Below are 21,696 nucleotides of genomic sequence, written 5' to 3'. Positions count from 1 at the left end.
TTTAGATTTGGTACATGAATTTTTAATTTATTTTTTCTGTATTATTTATTTTAATTCTAAAATCTAATAACTTTTTTTGTACAGACATATTATTTTTAATATTTATATACTAATTTTTTATTTTGAACTTTATCCCAATATCTGAGACTTGCCAAAAAAATCTAAAATTTGTAAAAAAAATAATTAACCTGATTAACAGGTTACCTTTTTAAATCCAGACCATTCAAATAAAATATAATAAATAAAGAATTTAGATTTAACGAACTCACAAGGTGTGCAGCACTCCATACTTAACAAAGAGCGTTTAAGGATGAGCCCATAAATGGGCCTAACTTTTTTTATTTTTTACGTATTTTTCAATTCGACAAAACTAATTCGTCACGAATTAAAATTTTATTTAAGAATTTATCGTTGAACAATAGATTGTTGTATACATAAGACGAAATTCGAATTTTCAACACTTATTTAAACAGACTAATGAATTAACTACTAGACTAACCCAACTTGATTTAAAAGGCCTAATTTTAATAAAACCTAATTTATTTGGGCCAACTAGGATAGACTCAGATGGGGAGGAGTGGTTGGAAGCTTGATAAAAATAATTTTTAATAAAAAGCGAAGGCTATTCTTTTTATAATAGAAATAAAGATTTTTTTTGTGTCTAAAAAATAAAGATATAATGTGTAATATATGATTTTCTAAAAAAATTAGCTAAAATTTTCACTTTTCATCCGACATTATTCTTTTCCAAAGAAATTTCTATAATTCTATGTATCCTAAAGCAAACCATACTATGTGTTCAAGGTGGCATTAGCAGGTTAATAAAAAGAAACTCTTCTTGTAGATGCGTACGAGTATGTAGTATGTCGTATTATAATTAAAAAAAGATAAAATATTATTATTTTTCGTCCTATATATTTATATCTTGAACATTTTAAAAGTGATTTAATGCTATTTATCATAGTTGTCAGAACCGAATCGATGATCAAACCGATCAGATCATTAGATTATTGGGTCATTAATTCAATGGTTGAGTTATTGGTTAAACCGGTTGACCCGGTACTATGTATAAATAAAAAATAAAAAATAGTCAAAAATTTAAAATTAAAATTTAAAATACGTATTTTTACTAACATTTTAAAAATATCAAGTTATTTTAAAACAATATGGAACATGAATAATAAATATTTTATTATTTTTATTCTATCATAAATATTTTTATTAAATAAAAATATAATTAATTTAAGAATGAGTGAGTTTATAATTAAAATTAAAATAAATTAAATAAAAATAAACTATTTGATGGAAGATATTTATATGTATTATAATTTACATTAATTTTAATAAGAAACATAGCGGTCTGATGATTATGGAGTCTTTTGGTTTTCTTGAAGATAGGGGTTCGAACCCTATATTTTTATAACTATATATACTATTTACCATTAACTCAATTAAACATTACTAATAAAAGTGGTGAAATATATAGTAAATGTTGTTACAAAGTGGCAAAATCTTATAATATTATTATTGTGAATATATTTAAAATATAGTTAAAAAATAAAAATATATAAATAAAGAAAAATTAAATTTAAAAATTTTAGGATAGCATATTCTTCTTCACTCTACACCAACATCAAGTTCTTATACCATATAAGACCATGTTTTTCTTCTATACTAAATTGCAGAAAAAATTAGAGTTTGAGAAAATATACATCCTCTATTAGTATTTTCAATGAAGAAAAGTGAGAATAACATTGAATTAATTTTCAAACATCGGGAAAAAAGAACAAAAAAATTTAGCTAGACAATTTTCATATTTAAACCATACGTTTGGGCCAAAAATAATATTTTATATTAAAAAACATAAAAAAAGTACTTTTACCTAGATATTCTATAATCTGTGGGGAAAAAACTTTAATCATGTGGGAGGTATAAAATGTCAATGAAAGAACTAGAGTTACCCTTAACTAGCTTAGAAATACAAGGTATGATGCACCGATACTCACACGAACAAACGGGACACGATACCATACGAGACACGCCAATACACGAATTTTAAAATTTTACTTGACATAGGAACACGTATACAAACCTTCTGTAACCTTCAATTTTTAATATCTTATTTTAATTATATCAAGTATTTAAAATATTTTTTTGTTTTAATAAATAATAATATATACTATATCTAAATTTATTTTAAGAATATATGTCAAAAATAAGACTGGACACGCTGACACGTGATGATATTTAGACGTGTCTAGGTGTGTCTGGAGAATAATTTTTTATTTTTTATTAAGACATGGTTGGACACAGCAGACACGCGTGTCGGACGAGTGTTGACGAGTGTCGTGTCCGAAATGTGTCCGACACACAAACACGACAACTCAGCGAAGTGTCCGTGCTTCATAGAATACAAATAATAACAAGGGTTAAGCAATATATAGACGTAATAATATATGTGGAGTCTCACTTAGCTTGTTTGTGGTCATTGTGATTTATAACTAGATGACCTAAAATCTGATTTATTTTAAAGCAAATAAATGAAATACATATTTCAGGGTTAAGGGTTTAGGTAATAATATCCACTATTTAGATACATAGTTATTTTTTAATATTTCCTTTACTTGAAAAAAAAAACTGAAATGTTTTTTTAGAAATTGATCAATAAAATATTATAATTCACGTTATTGTTTTATTCATGAGTAGTAATAAAAAGTATATGATTTATTTTTTATTCACAATTTGGATTTCAATTTAGCAACTATGCCTAGAAAACCTAAAAGTCAATGACTTCTAATTGCGTTCAAGCTGTAACTAAAAAACAAATTAAAGGACGAAAATCAAAGTAATGACTTTCCAAACAAAGTAAACCTAGTTTTTTTTTTTAAATATTGAAAAAAGTTAAACTTTTATAAAAACGAATATACAAATATAAATTCAAAGACAATGAGATAGAAATTGAGATAGAGAGACTTGCCTTTGTTGAGACACCGTTGAAGTAGTTTGAGATGGTAGAAATTCTAAAGGGAGAAGGATAGTTGCATATCAAGAACATCAACAGCACAGCAAATCCAATACAGAACACTGTAATTTGCATGGGCCTACGCACTAGGAGATTACTGTAACCACTACCTCTTGTTGCAACCAAGTCTTTGATAGAGTGAAAAACTTCCATTTCTTAATTATTGGATAGCAAAAATGTGGGCTGCTAAATAAATAAAAAGAAACGAAAAGAAGAGAAGAAAGGTGGAAATTAATTAGTCCATTTGGCTTTAATTTGATATTGAGAATATAGAAATCCAAATGCACACGTGCTTGTGTATAATGAACATGATGAAGTAATGAAGAGTTAAAAATAGGTTTTGAAATAAAACCGAATCGGTTATTGAATTAATAAAATAAAAAATTTAATTGAAGTTGTATAGGATATAATAAAATAATATATTTATGTATAAAATATATTTTTTAAAAAATAATTTTTTGTTATTTATTATTTTAAATTGGTTAACTGCTAATAAAAAAACATAATTTCAATTGGTTAATTGATTTTTTGACTAATTTTTCGATTTTTGACAAATTCGCTACTAAATGATTTTTATTTTAATTCAGATAAATTTAATAGTCGATTTTCAATTAATTATATCTAAACGAGTAGTTTTATTCAATTTTAACATGATAAGTTGGATAATGACAGATCCTTAAATGAAGTTCAGATTTGCGACGGAGTCATTCTTAACCTGTTGATCTGAGAAATATTGTGGGTAACCAAAAACAGAAAACCCGATGAGTTAATGCAAAGTTTTAAAATTGATTAGTGTGTTTATTTTGTTTAAAGAAAAATATATGTATGTATGTATGTATGCGTGTATGTATGTATGTATGTTGACGCGTGAATTTTGAATAAAGAGGGCTGAAAAACATCAAAAGAAAAAAGTGTTGGATCTCAAATGAGGGTGGAATAGTTATATCTTCGCTGTTATTGATTGTCTTTTAAGTATTAGTAGTATATGAATATATAATCCATGTTTATAATACAAATGTTTATAATACAAATAGGAAGGTGGAAAATGGAGAAACAAAAACCAGAAAAGTGAACGGATCAAACTCACGTTGAATGGTGATTTACATGTTAAATAATGGCAATACTTGAAGGTATCAGAATATAATTATGATCAATTATGATTAATTAATATTATTTAGTATATCTGAATATTTATTATAGGATATTACGTCCTTATTATTACGATTCTCTTAGTACCTATAAATACCCTTTCATATTGTATCATTCCAAACAACTTGAGTAGACAACTTGAATATACTCAATAATATACTATCCTTTCTCCAGTTTAGTCTCTTGTTTCTAACATGGTATCAGAGCCATGGTATCCTCCTTAAAGATGATAGGTTGTTTTCCTTGCGGTGAAATCACCGTACCTTTTGTATTTTTTTCTATGCCATTCTTCTTTCCCTTTTGTCACTCCTTTGATACTTTTTCACCTCACCGACTAGCCTATTTTTTCTGTCTTGTATTTTTTTTCGAATCGTATGATCAAACACAATTGTCATCTGCTGCTTACCTATTCTCATGAAGAAATCATATAGTTTTCGCTCTTTTTCGACAGTTCTGTATGCCTTCTCTTGTGGCAATTCCGTTTGCATTCTCTCGTGGCAGTTCTGTCTGCATTCTCTCGTGGCAGTTTCATCTGCGTTCTCTCGTGGCAGTTTCGTCTGCATTCTCTCGTGGCAGTTCCGTCTGCATTCTCTCGTGGCAGTTCCTTCTGTGTTCTCTTGTGGCAGTTACATCTGCATTCTCTCGTGGCAGTCCCGTCAGCATTTTCTCGTGACAGTTACGTCTGCCTTCTCTCGTGGCAGTTTCGTCTGTGTTTTCTTGTGGCAATTCCGTCTGCGTTTCTTTCTGGCAGTTCCGTCTGGGTTTTCCTCAGATAGCAGCAGTTCCATCTGCGCTTCCTTCAGACTAGCGGCAGTTCCGTCTGCGCTTCCTTCAGACAAGCAGCAGTTCCGTCTGCGCTTCCTTCAGACTAGCAGCAGTTCCGTCTGCGCTTCCTTCAGACAAGCGGTAGTTCCGTCTGCACTTCCTTCAAACTAGCGGCAGTTCCATTTGCGCTTCCTTCCGGCAGTTTCGTCTGCACCCGTTTTATCAATTTATGCAATTTTTTTCCTCTTTATTTCGTTGTTTTAAATAAGTTTCACACTTGAGTTTGAGGGGCGATGTTAGAATATAATTAGGATCAATTAGGATCAATTAGTATTATTTAGTACATCTGAATATTTATTATAGGAGATTACGTCCTTATTATTACGATTCTCTTAGTACCTATAAATACCCTTTCATATTGTATCATTCCAGACAACTTAAATAGACAACTTGAATATACTCAATAATATACCATCTTTTCTCCAGTTTAGTCTCTTGTTTCTAACAGACGGAATGAAAAGATCGGATACGGTCCCAAAAATGACTAATAAATGAGGAAATAATAATTAAGGTTGAACCAAGTAGTAGAGTAACGGTGAGATAGTAAGGGGTATCTATATATAGTTATATACACACCATATCATTAGAAATGTATTGTAATATATTTAGAAAGTGATCATATTTATTTTTATAAATTTGATGATTTTGAAATTGATATGCTTATATTTCGGAAATAAATTAAAATTATATCTGTCTAATATACGATGAAAATCTCAATTAATTATTTTAGACCAAGTGCTAAAATTAAAATAAATGTTAGATAGAGTTGATATAGGAATAATCTGTCACTACTCCTATAGATTGTAACGTTCATGATCTCATTTGGTGAATCAAGAACCAAATTATCCGTTATCAATATTAAAAAAGATAAGCAACTTGGGTTAGTTGAGTGATTAGCTCACTCATCCATTCAAATAAATATCGGTCTTGTACATGCAATAATTTATTAACCAATGTCAGATCTTTAAATAGAACTTAAAAATTCATGATGGATGAATTTTTGGCTTGACTGAAAAATACTATGAGCAACAAAAAAATATTAAAAAAAGATTTTAATATATGGTTAAAATTTTCCAGTTCTTGGTAAGGTGTTCTTCTTGAATAAGTTCAATGTAAAAAAAGAATGTTATTATGGTAATAGGTGTTAGGTTATATTATTGATCTTAGCAATATATGGAAGAGATTATTTAAAGAAAATATGATAGGTGTTTTGCTCTTTTCTATTTGCCCGGTTGTATTGGTTTTGTCATGACGTTATGGCATTATCAAAGTTTTTCTCCCCTCTTATAATTACACAAAGTTTATAACGGATTACAAAAGTGTATTTGGGATATCCCAAAGAAATACATAAAAAAAAGGAAATTACAACACATAAAATAATAATCATAAAAAATTCAGAAAAATAAAGAAAAGAAAAAAGAAAAAAAGAGGAGCTTACAACACTAATTGGCAGATGAGAACATGAATACTTCCACATATGTTTTTGTTAGATCCTTTGCCAATGTCACTCTTAGTGGAAAGGCATACTTTGTTGGTGTGTGATATAAAAAAAACCTTGTAAGAGTGAAACCTACTTATAAGCTAATGTGATCTGAATAAATTGTCATTTCGTGAGGGTTTAACTTGTTTGAAAAATTATTGATGGAATTATATAATTTTTTGAATCAAATAAATAACCTTCCATCCATATTACTACTATTTTCAATTAATATGCAAAAAATAGGAGGGGGTTTAAATATGTAAAATATTAAAGCTAAATCAAATTAAATTTAACTTTGATATATTCCAAATAGAATATATACTCGTCATATCAATTTAAATCTTGTCTTATAAATGAAATGAAATCATTTAATGAATTCAATTAATCAAATCATCATTTTCATATTTCTTAATTTCACTCCAACTACACTCATTTTGTAAATAATACTTTAAGGCTCAAGCTACGACCTAGGAGTGTGTTCATGTCTAATGAGTTATAAAAGAAATAAGGAAAGCGAATGGCAGACTTAATTTTAAAAATTACAAATTTAAAATAATAGATAAGGGGAATTATTATACTTTTCCGTTGTATATATATTACTATGTTTTAAATCTTCTCTTTTATTAAAACAATTTATGGTAATTATATATTTTGTAAATTGTTACAATAATTTATTAAGAATAAAACATAAAATAAATCAAAATCTAATGAAAATCTCCTAATTTAGAATATTAACTTTCAATACTTAATTAATACACATTAAAAGTATATTAAAATATAAAAAAATCAATAAAACTTTGCTTTTATATTTTCTTAATAGGTGCCCTTGTTAACCAAACTCTTTTTTTCTATTATTGGTAATGAAATTATTATCATGGTAAAGCAAAGACGTAATATTATTATTCTTCGTTTTGATTGCGTTTAGTTCTAAAAATATGATAAAATAAGATATTGAGAATAAAAAATGTAAAATTGATTATTTTGTATTTTATTTAATAATAAACTAAAATAAATTATAAAAAATTTAATTTATTTTTTATTTAAAAAATTAAAAAAATATAATGAAAAATATAATTATAAAAAATTAATAAGAATAATGAAAGAAAAAATAAATTTATTTTTTTTAGTATTTATATATTCTTTCTGTCAAGATAAATATAAAATATATTAATTCAATATCTTTAAATATAATATTTTTATCCATAATTCATCTACTAAACACAATTTTATATAAATTAACTTGGGTTGGTCGAGTGGTCAGCTCACTCGTCCACTTAAGCAAATGTCGGGGTTCGAATCCCGCCTTGTGTATGCAGCAATCCATTGGTCAACAACAGACCCTTAAATAGAGCTCCAATTCGCGACGGATTAGTTCTTGACCTGTCAGGTTAGAAGATACCGTGGACAAAAAAAAAATACAATTTTATATTTTTGTATTTCTATCTCAGTATTTCATATGTATAAACAAACAAAACCTTACAAATCTAATTGCATATTATTGTTCATGAATGTTGAATTTGACAAATAGCCGCACAGTGAAATCCATCGTACTAAAACTCATCAATTAATAAGTTAAATGTATTTTAAAATTAGAATTAAAATTTATATGAATTATATTCATTTCACTTCTTCATGGAATCATAGTTGCAACTAAAATAGTCAAATTCTCGTCTTATTATTACTTAATGGTAAAATATGTCAAATCTATTTGTTTTTTATGTTTGATTTTTATTGATCACTACTTTTCAACATGGGGACCTTGGAAACCTTGAATCATAATGTGAGAAGTACTGGTTTGGTTTAATTTAAAGAAGTGTGTACCTTGTTAGAAATTGACCTCCTTCCAACGTCATTGAGGTTCGTCATTTTGATTGTCTACGCCAATATCGTGTTAAAATTTTTATTTTATTTATAGTCTAATTTATTAATATAAAAATTAATGTGCATGGTATTATAATTATTAAAAAATTTATATCAGTTAACTGTATTAACAATTAGTTAATTTTTGATAGAAAGAATATAAGTATTAATAAAATTTGGGTCTCTAATTCTGGCTAGTATATTATATATAATGATTTTATTTTAAGTTAATGGTTAAAGAATAGGAAGTTTTAAATTTGAATTAAGAATAATTGGCCATAGCTAGAAAAAAGTAGGTAGATTATTGGTTTTATGAAATAGATAAGATTAATAGTTAAATCAATCAATAAAAGATGGATCACTTTTTAAATTTATTCTTAAAAGATTTTATCAATGAAATTCGTTTTTCAAATATTATAAATTAATTATATTTATCTTTTTATTATTTTATCAACAATTTTTATCAATGATTGATGATATAGGATATTAATTTATAACATAATTGATACATAGTATGTCTAATTAAATGCTGACCAGATATATTTATGAAAATTTATCAATTTAGTCTTAAATTATATTGGAATTAAGGTTTATGTAATTAAAAAATAAGACTAGATAGACTAAATTGATATATTTTCATTGTCACAACAAAAAAATGATATATTTTCATAAACATGTATGATCAACGTCTAATTGGACATACTAAGTATTGTATATGCTGTCAGTTAACGTTCCATATTATTAATGTTAACGAAAATTATTAATGAAGTAACAGAGAAACAAACATGACTAATTTACAATATTTGAAAGACAAATTTGATTTATAAAATCTTTTAAGGATAAATTGAAAGAATGACCCATTTTTTAAAAATTAATTTAACCATTAATCTAAATAGATGACATGTAATATCATAGCAAACAATTATCTCTACCTAGTTATTATTTGAAGAAGTATGAATAGTTTTTAAATCCAAAGGAAAATTTTAAGTTTATTATTAAATTTTAAAAATTACTTAACATCATTCAGAGAATGTTCATACTTATTTTTGAATTGTGAGCATTTAATATTTGTAATGCAAGAATAGTTTTTAAAATTTAATAAAAAAAATTAAATAAAGAGAAAAAAATAAAAAATATTTTTAAAGGATTTTTTTAGACTACTATAACTTAAATGTCGCCTCTTTGTTTTAGTGGTAGGGGATGAGGGGTTGTGGTCTTGGCGTGTTTATTCTTTCTTTTTGGTTCTTCATCTTCTTTTTGCGTCAAATAAGAGTGTACATGACCCGACCTGATTCGAAGACTCAGCTCAGATTCGAATATTTTAGGGATTAATTTAATATGATTTCATCTGCTTTAGAATCGGGTAAAAGTCTTAAAAATAGTTTTAGTCATTATTTAGGGTCAGATTCGATTAAAGGTGATCTGACTTCACCCGATCCATGTGCACTTTAAAATAACTAAAAAAGTTATGGAAAAGTATATGGAACCAATTTTTAACCAGGCAAAAATTAAACAACTCAATTAATTAGAATCATCTTAATTAATTTAGTTTTTTTTTAATTTACAATATTTGTTATTAATTATTGTTTCATTAAAATCAGCTTTTGAGTAATATGTTCCAAAAAATGCTCTTGGGATCACGGAGCAGAAACAAGCCCGATTCTTCACCCTCTATTCTCTTTGGTGGCTACGGTGCATGATTCTCTCTTTATATCAATGACGGTGCCGATCTCATCCATCCGACCATCCAAGCGGTGATCCCTTCTCAGGGAAGACAAGGCTCCCGATTCTTCATCCTTTCTCCCTCTTGGTGGCTACGGTGCATGGTTTGCTCTTGGTTACATCAACGGCGCCAACCTCCTCCATCGGACCATCCAAGCACCGCTCCATTCTCAAGTGAAGTCTACGCTCCCGATTATTCATCCTATCTCCCTCTCGGTGGCTACAGTGCATGGTTCGCTCTTGGTTACATCAGTGGCGCCAACCTCCTCCAATCAACCATCCAAGAGAAGGGTGCGATGCAACACTTCTGGAAGAGAGCATCTCCCATGGCGTTTTCAACCCCAAAAGGCAGATCGATTAGTACATTGATCAATCTAACCCAAGGCGATGAACAATTCAATGTGGGTGAAGTAGTTATTCAAGAGTAAGAGAGGTCGAAAATATGTTGCATAAGCTACTCCTGCGTCGTAGGAAATTTTATAACAATGCGTTATTTGAATGTTTATTATTCATGCTAATTAGATCTTTTTCAGTTCAAAAAGTATATTTATTTGAAAAATTCTGGTACAGTGATATATTTAGTTGAACAAAGTATGCTTAAAATTACTATTAAATACTTACCCAACATGTTCGAATCATAAGAATTGCCATCATTAAAGTATGCTTGACTCCCAGATTTGTTTTGCAATATTTTTTGATGATTTTTATTGGACTCATTCATTATATAGTAAGGAAGGATCTTAACTTGATAATGATTTTTTTCGGTATCTTTAATTGAAGGTCGACGAAATTACCGACGTCGTTGTGACTAAAAAGGATGAGTTGGACTCCGGATACGAGGTTTGAATGTGCTATGTGAATGTTTTTAATTCATGCTAATTAGATGTTTTTTTAAGTCACATTAGATTTTTCACTGTGTTAATTTTGTATTATTGACTAAGAAAGAATATGTGCTCTTTTTGGTAGTATTTATGTCTTGGCAAGGTTTTGATGAGAATATGCTTTGATTTTACGTTTCATCTACTTTCTTAAGGTAGGTTACATCAATTCAGAATATGCTTTCAATATAATGTAACTATATTAGTGAGTGCTATATGAATCCTGAAATGGTATCAGACCATATAATGGTATAAAAAAAATAGAGTGATGATTGTACACTTTCCTAAAGTTCAAATATCATTTCTATATTTATAATAATAGGATTTTACTGAAAATCTTCTCAGGTTACTATACAAAGGTGTTTTGTAATTTGTGAACCTATCAAATGTATTGGTTCCTTATGTTATCAACTCGTTAACCATATAAATTCAAATCATAATCCAACATTCAATATATTGGGTTGGGCTAAAGTTTTGGTTAGTATTTATAGTGAAACAAATTTGTATAATATAGATGTTTTTTAAGTTCAAAAAGCTTATTTATTTGGAAAATTCAGGTACAGTGAAATATTTATGTGAGATTTTATTAAAGTATGCTAAGAATTGGTATGAAATATTTATGTGAGATTTTATTAAAGTATGCTAAGAATTGGTATTAAATATTTACTGTGTTAGTGCTAGTTTTGATTTCTATCTAATTTTGTGTATTGACGTTACAGTTGTCAGATCATAGTGGGGTCGGTGAAGAGGAAATTCCAATCATAGGAATGAGTTTTGGTTCGTTGCCTCTCACACAGAAATTTTATGCAAACTATGCAAAGAAAGTTGGGTTCGTTACTAAAATCAAGAACACGAATTTTGACAAGATGCGGAAGGAATCAAAGATACCGGTTAATCAATCTATTTACTGCACGCGAGAAGGTTATCGAGAGTCCAGGGTGAACGCAGTAACTCGAGCAAACAGAATTACAGCCACGAGATGCAGAGCAAAGATATATGTCATGCTGGACAAGGAGAAGAAAAGTTGGGTTGTGTCTAGATTAGAATTGAGGTATTCTCACCCCTGTTTGGCTAAGAAAGTTATCCACTATCATGAGTACCGGGAGTTGACCATGCATGCTAAGTGCGTCATTACAGATAACGACGAGGCTGGAATAAGACCTAACAAGACGTATCTAGCACTAGCAAACGAGGTTGGTAGGTCCTCAAACCTTGGTTTTTTAGAAAAGGATGTCAGAAATTACATCACAAGCAATCTCTGATGCTTCGATGATAATGAAGACGTCCAGGGGATGATGAATTATTTCGTTCGAATGAAGGAGATCAATCCCGACTTCTTTTATACCATAGATGTTGACGATGCTAATAAATTTAGGAGCGCACTATGGGTAGATGCAAGGTGCAGGGCTTCATATGAATATTACGGAGATGTGGTGTCGTTCGACACCACTTACAGAAGAAACAGGTCTGTATACTTATTGGTGAATTGCAAGAGCAGTTATTTGTTAAATTTGTCTTGTTGCCTTACAGTTACTTTTGCTCTTTTCACAGGCATAGTCTGCCGTTTGCATCCTTTGTCGGTGTAAACCACCATGGAAAGTCTATTCTTCTTGGCTGTGCTTTACTTGGGAGCGAGGAGATCCCTAGTTTTGAGTGGGTGTTCACGCAGTGGGTGAGATGCGTCGGGACTGCGCCAAAGGAGATTATCACTGACCAGTGCAAGGCGATGGCTGGTGCTATTAGGAAGGTCCTACCTGATACTATCCACCGATGGTGCATCTGGCACATAATGAAGAAATCATAATTCAAGCTCAGTGGCTACACTAGGTACAGAGAATTGAATGCAATGATGAATCACATTGTGTGGAATTCTCCTTCGACAGAATCGTTTGAGGTTGATGGAGCTGGCTTCATCAAACAATTTAACTTAGGCCAGAACAGATGGTTAACAAGTCTGTGATTGTTAAATTCAATTTCGTCTGTTGGTTTCTAGTTGTCTATTTATTCACTTCATGTTATTTTTGCCGGCTTGATACCATTCTTATGTTTTTGCTAAGAAATGTAGTTGAGTTTTCTACCCCTATAGTCAGTGGATGTTCTTTTCAATATATAAACAGATATTTTTTCTCGTAGTGTGTCTGGATGTTTTTTTAATTTATTTTATCATTGCGTTGGAAGCTGTCATCATGTTGTTTATAAGCAGCACTCTTTTGCTTTTTTTTTTTGGGCAGACCTTTATGCAAATCGACAAAAGTGGGTTCCAATATTCTTCAAGAGTGAATTTTGGGCAGGCATGAGGAGTACACAACGTAGTTAAAGTATGCACGCATTTTATGGTAGATTTCTGCATTGCAAGAGTGGGTTGGTTCAGTTCGTCCATGAATATGACAATGTGTTTGGAAATAAGGAGCAAAAGGAGTTGGAAGATGATGTTGCGGACTCGAAAGGAGTCATCCCATGTATAGAGAGCACGGGCATTGAGAGACAGTTTCAACAGGAATACATCAGTAATATGTTCAGGACCCTTCAGCTAGAGGTAAGAAAAAAAACCGATTGCGTGGTTTGATCAATTGAACAAAAGGGAGATACAATTTCTATTAAAGTGGACGAGCAGAAGGTATTTTGGGGGAAGCTTGTCTACCATACTTTCATAGTCGAGTTTGACCCTTTGAGTCGAAAGGGTCAGTGCGAGTGCAACAAATTTGAATCCGCTGGTATATTGTGTTGTCACACCCTTGCAGTGTGGTCATACTACAGAGTTGACACAGTACCGAGCTGTTATATTCTTCCTCGATTGAGTAAGAATGTCATCTGCAAGCATACTTATATCAAGAGTGGCCATGACGTGGCTCGGAATGATGAAAGTGATAACTTGTTCAGGCATCTGTGTTCAGAGTTCTATAACGTTTCTCAGGAGTTTGTTTCTTGTGATGAGGAAGCAGTCATCTTGCGAGCTGCCTTTTGGGATGCAAAGTCCAAACTGACTGATTACCGTGCCAGCATGCGTTCCACTACTGTTGCTGCAACTCAGGATACCATGCCTATATAGAGCACATGTGATGCTATTGTACATGACATACTGGGACCCTCAAGAGTCAAAACCAAAGGACAGCCGAAGAGTAAGAGACTTGGAGCAAAGTTGGACAAATCAATTAAGAAGTCAATGCAAAAAAGGAAGAGGAAAACTTTTCTTATGCAATGGTGTTCTTGATTAATGTATGTTGTTCTGTTTATGTTGTGCATCTCGTAGGATGATGTTGACCTTCAGTCAGATAATAATCACCATGGTTCTGTAAATAAAATATTTGAAGTTTCTACTATATGGAATTCATCGGATAGTGGCGGATTCATGCACCTGTTGAATTCTTTTAGGCATATATAGTTAGGTTTCTTGGCGTGAGTTTGGTGTCATTCTTTAGATACAACTTAATAAACTATTCCCTTTTCTGTTTGTCACTTGCATTTATCCTGTTTTGAAGTATTCATTCAAAGAAACAAAAGCACAACTGTTGTTATCTTTTCCCCATTTATATTTTATTAAGGTTTTAAAGAAATGAATTGTCACATATTTGTTCGCAAAAAACATATGGATTAAATCCGCCCTGAAAACGGTTGAAGAGTATAATAAAAAAACAAAAGGCAGCGAGTGGAATATTAAATCTGCAAGCACACTCACATCTCAATGAAGTGCATGCAGTCGCTAATGCTTAACACATGAAACAAAGAAATCATATACCAAACCATCTATTTTACAATGAGAAGAAACATCCGACTGCCTACCAAAGACACCATCCACTTAAAATCCTACTTTATATAGACTGATCACGACTGAAGGCCGTGCAATGCTTTGATTTCCAGTAACTTCACAATTTCAGCAATAGAAAACAATGATAAAATAATAAATAACGCCTCCATTTAGTTAACACCACGCTAGTTAATGGAAAGAATTACCACTTAAGCATAGACATGAACAAAAGGGTTATATATACCGATCAGAGTTGACTCAATATTATAAATATGCAATGCATTGCTTAATGAACTAATGACATCACTAACTTGGAAACTTATTGCTTGAGAATCCTGAAATACCTAATGTATAAAACCTGCTGAGGAGTATCTAACAAAACACGAGCCACTCACTCCTCAATGAATTACTAACAAGTTCAAATGCCTTAAACATGATAAATCAGAAAACAGATCCAGAACCATCCAATTTACAAATAAAAGAAACATCATAATGCCTAGCATAAGCACCATCCACTCATAAACCTGCAGTGAAACAGGATTTATCAGGCTCACACGAAATGAGTTTAAGCCGGAAAATGCCATATTAAGCTATATAACTCTATCACAAGGAAACCTTAGATGTAGTAAGGCAGGTGTATATATTGATGTTTTCTTACCTAGTCAAAAAGTCTTCTTCCGTTGTCTTGCCCCTTGTTTGGCTTTCTAGTGGGTAACCCCGCACGCTACAACATGCTCTTTGTGCTCGGTGCTGTGAACGGTGATCTCACAACCTTAGTCTTTTTTCTTGGATGGTTGCGGGGCACAGGATCACTTTCCAATACCTACAGCGCCTTCCTAATTTGTGAATTATGAGGACCCATCACTATGTCTAGTATGATCTCCTTCCTAAACTCCTATACAACGTCCTGCATGGCAATTACATGTTGGAGGGTAATTTTAAAATCGAGAAAGAAATTGACTAGAAAGAGGTTCAACTTAATTGTTATAACATATTTAACATCACCTTGTCCCAAAGCTGCAAGGGTTTATCTAAACTCCAAAACTGCATGAATTTGATGACGAATACACCACAATGACAGCTATATGTACAAAAAGAGAATATTATATCCAACCATGATATCATTATCAAGTGAAGTGCTGTTAAGAGTATTGTTAGGTGTCTTTTTAACTGACCCGTTATCTTGTTTTGGGACGCTAGGATAGAAACGAGGAAGGCCGTTCTCCGTGTGCTCATATGCAGGCATAGAAACTTTCGCCATATCTTCAATGATTCTTTCCTGGAAAGCAACAACACGTTAGCAATGATACATTTTCAATAAATAAGGCTAACTGTGAACTAATTGGTATATATACTTACCGCATAAGCATATATTTTTAATCTTTCATTATTATGCTCTCCTGTATACATACTATCCAGCACCCACAGCCTTTTTTGAGCAATCTCAAAGGCATACAGCCACCAATGACGATCGATACAGACTGGGGCAAACTACTGCGACGGAAACAGAAATATCAAAGCAGTTACATGATCAAGTTAATCACCAAATATAGATAGTTATGAAATTTTTAAAATATTTAACGTGTTGCAGAACATCTAATGAAACAAAAGCCAATCACATCTCAATTAAGTACACACAGATTCAAGTGCCTAAGACATGAAAATTAAAAACCATATCCAAAACCATCTAATTGGCAATGAACGAGAACATCCTATTGCCTATCACAAGCAACATCCAAGTAATAAACACGAGGTTGTAAGCACTTAAACCAAAATATCAACCTTCAAGCATTAGCTCATACAAAAACCATACAGTTTTTTTTCAACTAGCGCATTAACTTACCCATTTTCGCATGGAAGCTGCTATCTTGTCAAAAAATCTAGAATCATCACCAAAGTGAGGACCCAGCCCCACATAACTAACGGTAGGAACCTCCCTGAAGGAATCCAAGTTCCTCTTTTGCAACACAGTTTTCTGTTAAAAAAGCACTATTTAGGTTCAGACCTCAAATCATGATCGATAAGAATACACAAATTTGTCCATACCAAAATTCCTGAAGGAATACAGTAAAAGTCATTCTTAAACCGCAACGATTCTAAATCATTAAAGGTTGAACACATCTACTGAACGATCTGCATAAAAATTTAAATTGCGTTAGGGTCATCTGTTTGAGCCATGATATATATTGAAAAAGATATTCATTCTATCAATGTGTTAGTATGTTATACTTATGTTGCTGGTGACCCAGCGCCGGGATAGCAGTGAGCAGATGTCCTCTCGGACCAATGATAGATGCTGCCTTCCTTTATAGGACGTCACAACCTGACTTTGCTCCAATGAACCATTGGCAGCCCATCTTCGCAATCACTCCTCATCATCCTCTTCCACTTTTCGCTCTTTTAGCAGTGGATGCACCTTTATAGGAGTACATTGGGTAGACTTCTGTTCCGTCCGAGTCATGCCCGGTGAAATCTATTTGCTTGGTGGGCTAGGAGTCATGCAAGACGGAGTGGCTGGCATCACGGTCTGCAGTGGCCTCGTGTTCTGTAGTTGCTCAAAGTATTGCCATATTTGTTCACTCTCGGGGTCTCGGTTCGACAAGAAATTGGGATTACTGCAAGAAACTCAATCGATATTAGAGAAAAGACATTTGTATACGGATACAATCCCTAATTCACTAACAAGCAAAATAGACCACAAAATGAAATAGTTTTGCTTAGGAGACTTGCCCGTCGAACTCCCATTCTTCATGTTGCACTAACGCAACGGAGAGTGTTCCTGCATTGGGAACTATAGAGACAGGTGTTTCATGGGTTCCCTTATCCTGATGATTGAGGTTGCCTTCGGTTGGATCGGCACTTGGTTTTTGTTGGTCAACTCCCTGGTTATACAATCGGCACATCCTCTTGGCAAGAGGCTCATTCTCCTTATCATCATCTGTGCTAATTGGGAGATCCCTTTCCTCAGATTGTTTTGGGCTGGACCTACGTGATCGGTCATTTTTAGCCCCCCATTTTTTGCGGAGCTCCCCTGCTAGGCTATTTTACGCATAACGAATATGTTGGGTAAAGAAACATCCAAGTACATTGAAATAAACCTAATAAACTTATGCAAAGCTAGTCGATGATTTAAACCGTAGACAACAATAAACGTATCCTCACTCTTGGGCTAGTTTTTTATCCTTTAGCGCGCCGTGAACTTCTTCTTGTTGGAGGTGGAGCTGTTGTGCGTCCACTTGGTCATCTTTCCTTTGATACCTGCTTACTCTCTTCACCGACTGAGCTCCCCTGTTTGAAGTAATAGCATGAACCAAATTAACAATAGTGAAGTAAACTTGTTAACATGCTAAAGCCTTAAAACGTGCTTACCCTTGGCGGCACCGAATCCTTTCGCCCACGCTTCTGTGGTGCTTTTTTTCCCGGTTTTCTCCTCGCAACTTGTAGTGACCAGCCCTTTATGTCTTCACCTCCCCCAAGTCTAGTCAAAAGGCGCCCTTAATTTAAGAAACAAAGAGAATCAATGATCTTAATCAAACCCCAAAGCACCACCAAACCAGAAACCAGAAACAGCAAAATAAAAAATAAATAAAATCTCAAACACACAGGATCAGCGACATCTACCTAGCACATCTGACAAACAAAAAACATACTTAGAGACAACAAAAAAGCAAACATAAAAAATATCTTGAGTCATCTAATAGGAAGCTTCGACTTACATAATGGCATAAATTAACCGATTACGAGAGAGAAATGAGTACCTCGGATAGAATATATTGCGCCTTCTTTTCTAGCCTCTCTGAGGTCCACGCATCGAGCCATGGCTCATGCTCAAGACAGTCGTCGAGCAGACCGTATTGCAAATGCTGAAAATAGAGGATCTACACAGAGGATGGGCAGAATTTATGTTATACATGACGAAAAACCACGTTGAATGTACTCTTAAGTTGAACAGTTAGCATCAGATATGGTTCAAGATTGTATAAGGTTCGCAATCAATTGGTATATAGCAAGGGACACAGAACTAGTGACAGGAAACATTCAGATGAAATTATACACTGAACCATCCAAAATTGGTGAACAAAGATTCAAGTAATTCAGCAACATATCAGTATATCTCATATAAATAACAGTACTAGAGCCTGAACTCTCCAAACTAATGTATAGGATATTAATTTTATACAAGTTATGTTCTTCATAAAAAAAAGCATACTGAATTTAGTAATGGTCATTGCGTCCTACCAGCATGACAAACATGCAGCAGCCTTCACACGTTTTGTTCCCTTTCAGCTTATACTTCTCGACTACCTTGCAAAACCACTTCAGAGTTTCCAACGGCCAGTTGAATCTCCGTGGATCAGAAACATCTAACACGGGGTAGATGTGCCATGGAGAAAGTACCTGTAGAGTGGTGGGGCACAGAAACATCTTCATCACCACCAGTAGAAAATATCTCCTGAACTCCATCCTATCTGATTCTGTGGCCATTGGACAACTGTAAACTAAATCCCAGAGTTTGGTTGTTGTCCGTCTATGGAACCATTTTTTGATGGCGACGTGGCACGGATTACTGTCATCCAGTGCTGGAAATGGATCCCCTACAACATGTTCATGTGTTATTGCATGTTAATATATCCATACCCAAAGATATTTACACCAGCACGCCTACGCAAGACTAGGTAATTAAGATAGCAGAGGTTACCTCGAGACGGAAGGCCGAAAACCTTCCCGATTAACTCGGCATTGAGGCGGATGTTGCCAATGTAGAGTATAAAAGTTCTCTGCTTAACTTGATAGAACTCAGCTAGGTGAATCATGATGGCTTGCTTTACTGACCAATTTGGAACAAGCCTCAAGAATCCGAATCCAATCTCATCAATCTTCGTAAGCTTCTCAACGGAGTTATTTTTTGATAGCGTACTCATCATGTCATGTATGTAGCTGGGCGAGCACCGGAACTATAACAATTTCTGGTAATTGTTACACTAGCTGTAAGTCACACATAAGATAATGTGGAATGTTAAAATGTGAATGGTAGACATCATTTTACTTTTTTTCTATGTTGGTTGGGTTTTCTGCAAATCAATCCTGTTGCAGTCTCACAAGAAACAGCCCCTAAAATCTGCATATAGGAAACATGAATGAACGAGCATTAAGCTACACCACGGGTTGTAGAAACAAATTCAGAGTTCCTGATAAATTGATGCTTGAATCTTGAGTAAGTACTAAAACTTAGTTCGACACAAATCAGCCAACATTTACTATAATTTCACCATCCAAAATCCAGAACACAATTAAGAAAACAGTAACAATCAATCACCAATCAAAGTCAATATAGCAAAATCCAATTCCCAATAACAACATATTTTGCTTTCTAATTACATAATCATCCATTCGCTAGTTATAGCAATTCAACAACATCCAACAAAATAGCAAAGATAAACCACATCGACTACAACCATGGTTCCTGAAGCTAAGCATAGATTACAAAACAGGAATAAATCATTTCAAATTTTATGTTCTGCGTAACTAACAAACTCCAATAGGTGTTGTAAAACCACCAATAAATCTTAACCAAAAAATCAAATTTTCTTGCTGGAAGTTGATAAATTCAATTCATACCCAAGTTCAATTAGAAAAAACATCATAATTACCAGTGAAGTACGTCTCTTACCCCCTGTGAATTCAAATAGATAAAACACTACTTAACCAAGAGCACAACAGTGATTGGCAACTATATTTGTACATGAGGACTTGCTGCTAATTACTTCAAGGAATAATTATTGCTTGCCAAAAATGACAGCATTAATAAGCAGACCAATTTGGAAAAGCAAAATAGAATAATTGAATATGAGAAAATCTGCCTCCAATTTTTTTTATTACTTTTGTCTATTTGTTTCAATGAATTCTTTGTATTATTTCATCATTAACACCCCAGTGACAGTCCTTTGAAAATCTTTTTAAAGTAGAACCAATTAGCAAATATGCAACAATAATCTATTAGTCTATAAAAACACATATCATAACAAAATTTCTTCCAAAGGTTTTTCATGTAGGGGTATATAGCAACATCTCCCTAGCAACTTCATGCCATAACAATGCAGAACCAGCAAAAAAATAAAGCAATAAAAAATAGGTGAAGTTTACCTTTTGATTGGGATGTTTTCAAAGAGTTACAGACAAATAATTAAACTAGGGGGATATCTTTTTTGTTCTTCGAAATCATCAAGAAATAAAACTAGATAGAACAACTATAGAGTACCTCCATTAGCTCTTATGTGCAGTTCAAGTACAAAATTAATTTGCAGTAATTGATCATAATTGTTAACACATTATGACGGTAACAATATATAGACTTGCAATACATGCATACCTATGATGAGAAAATAGTGAATAACTAATCTTATAACCATAGTTGCTGAAACTCATTTTTATTACAAATCACAATTTATTAAAGTTCTAATTTCATATTCTTGGTAACTTAACAAACTCCAACAGATTTTGTGTGAAACCTCGTACAAATCTTAATCAGAAAATCAAATTTTTTCGCTCAAGTTTCATATAATAAGAATCCACCCAAATTCAATTAGGAATAAAAAAACATACTTACTTGTGATCAGCCTTTTGCAAAATTCCGAAAATAGAAAAATATGCAGCTGCTATTTTTGACAAGGACCAATGATGCACCAAAATTATATTACCTGAGCAATACAACTTGGAAAAAAATCCATTCAATTAAAATTTACCGGAACCACTACAACAAAATCATGTCCAAATCTCTTTTCAAAACATGCATAGTAAATTAGAGGAAACATCTACCATCCTTACCAATTAGTGAGACGAAGGGAGGATTCAAGGCTAGAGAAGTGGAGGTCCACCGGCAGACGGTGCAGCTGCACCAGAAAGCTTCAGAGGCGCCGGTAAAACCCACATGCAACAGCAGAGTGGCGTCGCTTTGGTTCTGTCTGTAGAGGTGCGATAGGTGGAGAGGCTAGGAGCAGCGTCGCAGCGCCCGGAG

General features: G+C 32.7%; 1 protein-coding gene across 3 annotated transcripts in view; it reads right to left on the bottom strand.

The window, feature by feature from the left end:
- The window catches only part of LOC107490756 (uncharacterized protein At4g15970-like), a 14,114-nt gene extending 7,577 nt beyond the window's left edge, over positions 1-6,537 (bottom strand). For 2 of the 3 annotated variants that reach the window (XM_016111559.3, XM_021143301.2), the window contains exons 1-2: positions 6,435-6,537; positions 2,978-3,208 (exon numbers count right to left, since the gene is read on the bottom strand). In XM_016111559.3, coding sequence (XP_015967045.2) covers positions 2,978-3,175 — 198 coding nt within the window. In that variant the 5' untranslated portion in view covers positions 3,176-3,208; positions 6,435-6,537. The remainder of the gene's footprint in view (positions 1-2,977; positions 3,209-6,434) is intronic. The other variant, XM_021143300.2, reaches the window with a different exon arrangement.
- Between the last annotated feature and the right edge of the window lie 15,159 nt (positions 6,538-21,696).

The sequence above is a fragment of the Arachis duranensis genome, chromosome 5, assembly GCF_000817695.3.
Source record: "Arachis duranensis cultivar V14167 chromosome 5, aradu.V14167.gnm2.J7QH, whole genome shotgun sequence".
NCBI classification, from domain to species: domain Eukaryota; kingdom Viridiplantae; phylum Streptophyta; class Magnoliopsida; order Fabales; family Fabaceae; genus Arachis; species Arachis duranensis.
This window is presented reverse-complemented; position numbering and strand designations above follow the sequence as displayed.